Source organism: Cicer arietinum, chromosome 4 (assembly GCF_000331145.2).
Source record: "Cicer arietinum cultivar CDC Frontier isolate Library 1 chromosome 4, Cicar.CDCFrontier_v2.0, whole genome shotgun sequence".
Lineage (NCBI taxonomy): Eukaryota > Viridiplantae > Streptophyta > Magnoliopsida > Fabales > Fabaceae > Cicer > Cicer arietinum.
In genome coordinates, this window is record NC_021163.2 from 58,760,971 (window position 1) to 58,767,697 (window position 6,727).

General features: G+C 32.0%; 1 protein-coding gene across 1 annotated transcript; it reads left to right on the forward strand.

The window, feature by feature from the left end:
* Positions 1-2,865, forward strand: LOC101502758 (group 2 truncated hemoglobin 3-2). The gene is made up of 4 exons (XM_004498488.4): positions 1-361; positions 445-575; positions 2,457-2,601; positions 2,683-2,865. The coding sequence occupies exons 1-4, from the start codon at positions 225-227 to the stop codon at positions 2,774-2,776; spliced, it is 507 nt and encodes a 168-aa protein (XP_004498545.1). The 5' UTR covers positions 1-224; the 3' UTR covers positions 2,777-2,865.
* Positions 2,866-6,727: the final 3,862 nt, after the last annotated feature.

The window sequence follows — 6,727 nt, forward strand, 5'->3', positions numbered from 1 at the left end:
ATGGTTGAGAAATGTGTATTGACGGTATTACCTGAGGCAGTGAGCGAGCAATAGAGAAGAGAATAAACGCCCACAGTTTTGTGATCTCACAATCAAATCAGATTCAATTTATAAGCATATTCTATTGAATCTATTCTATTCTCGTGCAACCCACGCGAAACACAACTCTATAAATTTAAATCACATATAATTGCCGTTTTAGTTAAATCGTGTCGTTCAAACAAATGCAGACTCTACAACAAAAAGCTTCTGAATGGAGCGGAGTTCCCACTGCTCAAGCTTTCTCCATCGACGACACTAATCTCTTCAACAAACTTGGTCTTCAAACCTTCATTAATCTCTCCACCAATTTCTACACCAGGTTTCGTTTCTATTCACTTTTATAATTTCCATAAACAATTATTATTCATTTTATTTTATTTTACTGTTTCACTTCCGTTATAGGGTGTACGATGACGATGAAGAATGGTTTCGTTCAATATTTGCCAATTCTAACAAACAAGAAGCTATTCAAAACCAGTACGAATTTTTCGTTCAAAGAATGGGTGGTCCTCCTCTTTTTTCTCAGAGAAGAGGTACTTTCTTTTTTATTGTTTTTTCTCTTTTTTTATTGTAATTCTAAGTGATGTTGTTTCTGTCTGTATTATATATAGTTTCTGATGAGATGCAAATTAGTCATTTCATAACACATGCTATTGCGATCCTCAAATGATGTTTGCTAAGCAAAATAAAGTGGTGAGAGAAAGATAATTAGGGTATCTAATAGTAGCATTGGTTAGTGGTTGTTGAAATAGTTGGATTGACCTGATGCAATCACCATTCAGCATTCGCCAAAGTTAATGATCTAAACAATTGGTTAAGATCAGATGGTTCAAATTCGAGTTTTCAATTTGCCGAAGCCTGACTTGCTAGTCGAATGAGCTAGTGTTTTAGGTTGGGTTGGACTCCTTAATTTTAGGCCTGAAAACTGCATCATTTTGGCCTGACTTAGTTAACATGCATAGCCAGGATGAGTTAATATTTTACGCAAATTTTTGTAGAAACACAATACTTTGTTTGGTAAAAATTGGGACCTATTGAGGCGCGGCCTAATTACAATGGTTGCAGGAATTATTGACTGCTGTGAATCTAGTGATAAAAATCCAGAGTATTGAAGCAAGAGAGTATGTCAAATTTACAGAGGGTTGTTCTATTGAAAGTCCAGTTTCAAAATATAGAAGTTATCTTGAAAACAATCTTTAGTGTCCTTGAACATGCCCTTATGATTTTGAATAGTAGGATATGATCTCATTGCAGAGAGAAAAACTCAGTTTTCTTTTAATATAAATCAAAGCTGAGTGAGTTTTCTTGCATTATGAAATATTCTTTTCATTCTAACAATGAGCGAGTTCGGATAATCTTCACCAAATTTTTTTCATTGAGAAAATATGAAAATATTTTTTCATAATTATGAAACTTTAAATAATAACTTATTGCATAAGTTGAAGAAACCCTCTCATCTAACTTATCTATAGACACTTGGAGCATCTCCGATATAGGGAACTTAATAGTTCCTTATTTCTTAAGTTCTATCTCTCAGCTTCTTTTACCATAGGAGTGTGCTGATTTGTCATCTTTTGTTGCTTAAAACTGAGTTACGGAACCTATTTAAGCAACTCCAACTCCTAATTGCTTGTCAATAAAATATTTTTATTATTATGTATGAAACAAAGTTGCAATTATAGCCAAATTCAAGTAGTCTTGGTGGGGTCATGTATAGGTTACTTATTGTATAATCAATATTGAGCTAAAAAATGGTTAAAATTGCTTGAAAGCTATGTGGCAATTTGGGCTATAGTATTGCTTAAAATTGCTTGAAAGCTATGTGGAAAATCGGTTAATGTTCTCAAATAATAGTGCTATAGTATTGTTGCGTAATAGAATTTGAACAAACCATTATTTTTGGCAATCCGCAATTGACAACTTTGTGTTGCCACATAAAATCGTTATAAGGGGAGAGGCGCTCCTATAAGGCTACAAGTTATAAGTTTCTTCAAATTAGAACCATGTCTTGGTTTTTAGGGAAAGTTTGGATCCAAATCCTTTTGTAATAGAGTTACTCTAAATCTAATCAAACATATGTAGTAAGACTGACAAAAAAGAGCTACCCTTTTATCAGCTTGTTAACTGTGATACTGATTATACGTTGACATGGTTGTGAAGATATTTCTGTAATAATTATATGCAGTTTCATTTCATCCATTAATCACTTTTGTCCTCTGTCCCACTTCAAAGGCATGATTGAATCTCTTATTTTCCAGTTGAAAGTATAGTAATTGTAACTGAATTTTCATACATAAAAGTTAGTGATCATATATATAAGATATGTGCAAAAGGTCTCCTCCTGATTAGAACTTGCTGTTTTTATTCATCAACTAACTTTTGAAGTTTGAACATTGAACCTTGGTATGTGGCAGGACATCCTGCTCTAATTGGTCGGCATCGACCGTTTCCTGTCACGCATCAAGCTGCAGAGAGATGGTTACATCACATGCAACAAGCGTTGGACACTTCTCCAGATATTGATGATGACTCAAAGATAAGAATGATGAACTTCTTCAGGTAGTTTCTTACTTAAAATCAAACTTTTTTGGCAAATGGTTACCCCATCGTGATAACAACCACAATGCTCTTGCTTCTCAGGCACACTGCATACTTTTTGGTGGCTGGTGATGAGCTGAAGAATCAAAACCAACAGATTCCATGCAAGCATGCAGCCGGAAAAGATAATTCATGAAACTTTGTATCAGTTTTTTTTGTCTTAATATTCTCGACATATAATCCTTGAAACTTTCAATCAAATAGGGATTTGGGTTTCTTGCTGTTTGTTGACTGTTGGTTTGGTCTCGGACATTGATCCTTTCATGTTTGAACCAAAATGAAGGGTTATGTTCATCATCTTCCTATTAAATGTTTTAGACCCCACTGATATATTTTTATGTTGAAAAACCCAATAAGTTTTAGTGGTTTAGAGATGATGAACATTTACATAGCCCGGGATCCAAATCCATATGAAAATACCTTGAGATTGTTCGCACCAACAATATACTTAAGTCATATTATTATAGTCTAAACTAAGGTCTAATTTTTATAATAGAAATGCAAGGGCACTTGTTAATAGATTAAAAAAGAGATTTTATTTTGAAAATTGTACACTCAATGGTTTAAAATTTGAAAAAGTTGTCATTTTTAAGTATAATTGCTTATGCGGTCTCTTAACTTAATTTCAGATAACACTTCAGTCATTTATTTATTTATTTTTTCTCGATTTGATCTTTTATTTAATTTTAAGTAATAATTTGATCTTTTATGTATTAAAATATCAACAATTTTATCTTTTTTATTTATTTATAAAAATTCATTAAATTTTCTAACAAAACTTATAAAATTATTTATCATCTTCGATATAATGTACATATCATCAAATTCATAACACAAATTTTCAGATAAACTCATATTCTTTATTTGATGTTGTTGGATATAGAACTATGAGTTTATTTGAATATTTGAGTTATTCATTTGATGAATATATAAATTTTTTTGAAATTGGTATTCAATTTTATGGATTTTGTTTGAAAATTTTAATGAATTTTTTAAGTTTTTGTAAAGAAAGGATAATATTAATAATATTTTAAAATATAAAGGATCAAATTATTATTTAAAATTAAATAAAACACTAAATAAATAAAATAAAAATTAAAGTATTATATGAAATTAAGTTAAAAGACCACATGAGTAATTATATCTATTTTTATTTATTTAATTTTTTTCTTTTCCCTTACACTTGTTAGTAACTACTTTTTAAAAAATTATGCACCCTTAATTTATGAAAAAAAAGGCTATAACAGAATCCATTGCTACATTGTTAAATATTATATTCATTGCCTACCCAAAAAAAAATTTATTTATTCAATTATTATATGAGAAAGTACCCACCGTTTACACACCCAGAAAGTACCCACGGCATACATGTATGAATAACAATATAATATGTATATACTTTGCTAAATTGTTATGTATAAAAAATAAAAAAACGTTCATTCATCTAACGATAAAGATTTGTCCTCATCTTTTTAATTTTTAATATACTTATTTTTATTTATTTATTTTAATCTTAAAAGAGATAATAAATTTCACCATAATTAATTTATACAATTGCAAATTTGAAGATACTTATTTTTAATTATATCTTTAAATTAATAAAATAATTAAATAATTTAATTATTTTAGAATAAAAGGATTATTTAATTATTTAAAAAATTTAAATACGCTCTTTGCTTATTATGATAATCCTTTTGTCCCAAAGAATTATCTTTTGAATGTATCTCATGTTTAATAAAAAAATGTATCTTATGTGAGAAAGGAAAATTATTTTCACTACCATTATGCCTTACCTCAACTTTGCAACTTAAATAATCCAGTAACTTTCCAGCCGTAGTATATTTTTATATTTAAATTTGAAGTGTTTGACAAGTAGCACAACAAGCATGACTTTTTAGTCATTTAGAGTTAGGGCTCTTCTTTGCTTCTTAGTGTGTGACGAATGCATTTCAACTACTTCATTAAAATCAAATAGTTGTTGCAAGATATAGGATCTATACTAATCTTGATGGAGAAAGAAATAAAAAGACACGTCTATTATATTATTGTATCAATTACGCAATTAGATCCTATATAAATATTATATTAATTTAATGAACAATTCCAAATATTTTACTGTAAAAAAAGCCAATAGCCCATCATTTCAATAACATTGATGTTCTATACTTCAATGAAAACATATAACTGTTTCCACACAGATATCATCATATAATTGGTTTTTTTATAAGGATATTTTATTTATTAAGATGGTGTAAAAGTTGTTTTCATCTGGACATCAAAATTGAATATTTAAACGAATGGATAAATACTCTTACTATTGTTGGATGCAACAAGAGTTCAAGAGAAAGCAAAATAACAGTTCTGGGAATTACTCATTTATTCTTTGTAAAAGTGCAACTAATAAATAGAAAAGAACAAATGTGCCATAACAGACTACAGCCCACGTTTTAGCTAGAATTAAGGAAACAAACTTAGACTACAAACTTGACCAAATCAAATAACAAACAATGCTAAAAAACCAGGACACTTTAAACTAAGCCTTATCATTCCCTCCCTTGAACTAGATTGTATTTTCAGCTAGTTAACTTCTGAAAAATCACAAACTCCAAGCTTCCATCTCAGCTCCCGAAATGTCTCTAATTTCAGCGGTTTGGTGAGGATGTCCGCTAACTGATGCCTTGTACCACAAAACTGAAGCTGCACAACTCCATCATTCACAAGCTCCCTTAAGAAATGGTAGCGCACATCAATGTGCTTGCTTTTGCCATGCATCACCGGGTTCCTTGACAACTTAATTGTTGAGCTATTGTCACAAAATATGACAGTACTTTCACTGCCCTTGTAGCCTATCTTCTTCAGCACCCTTTGCATCCATATTGCCTGACAACTACTTCCTGCAGCTGCTACAAATTCAACTTCTGTCGTGCTCAACATTACTATCGGTTTCTTTCGAGAAGACCAAGCTACTGCAGCTCCACTAGCAAAAAAACATAACCTGAAGTACTTCTATCTTCCACCGATCCGGCATAGTCACTATCAGTAAAGCCAACCAATTCTGATATTCCTTCCCTTTTGTAAAAAATGCCAAACTTTGCAGTACCTTGCAAGTAACGTAGAATTCTCTTCGCCGCTGAATAATGAACTTCTGTAGGTCTTGACATATACCTGCTCAATAAGCTAACTACATACATTATGTCCGGCCTCGTAGCAGTCAAGTACATCAAGCTTCCAATCAGCTGTTTGAAAAATGAACCATCCATCTCAACACCATTTTCGTCTTTGGAGATTTTAAATCCTGGGACCATTGGATTTTCAACAGAATTGCTATGCTCCATTCCAAATCTGTTCACTACTTCTGTCACATACTTCTGTTGACTGATGAATATGCCGCCATCAAACTGAACTACCTCAATACCAAGAAAATACCTCATCTTACCCAAATCTGACATATCAAATTCCTTCATCATGGATTTTTTGAATTCATACATCATTCTTTCATCATCTCCAGTATAAATTAAATCATCAACATACAAGCTAATGATCAAGTATTTACCTTGTTTGACTTTGGTAAATAAATTTTGCTCACTATCTTCCTTCTCAAAGCTTTCCTTTCTGAAGTATGATTCAATCCGACTGAACCATGCTCGTGGTGCTTGCTTGAGTCCGTACAAAGCTTTGTTAAGCTTATATACCTTATGCTCCTCATCCTTTATTTCATAACCCCTTGGCTGCTCCACGTACACATTCTCAACTAACTTCCCATGAAGAAAGGCTGACTTCACATCCAGCTGAAACACACACCAAGCTCTTTGTGCAGCAAGTGCCAAAATCATTCGAACCGTGTCCATACGAGCTACAGGAGCGTATACTTCTTCATAATCAACTCCGTATTCTTGAGCATACCCTTTGGCAACCAAGCGAGCCTTATATTTTTCTACTTCTCCCAGCTCATTCAACTTTGTTTTGTACACCCATTTGATTCCTATTTTTTTCGCTCCTTTGGGCAGCTCCGTGAGATCCCACATTCCATTCTTCTCAATTGATTTCATTTCTGCATCCATGGCTGCCCTCCACTTCTCTTCCTTTA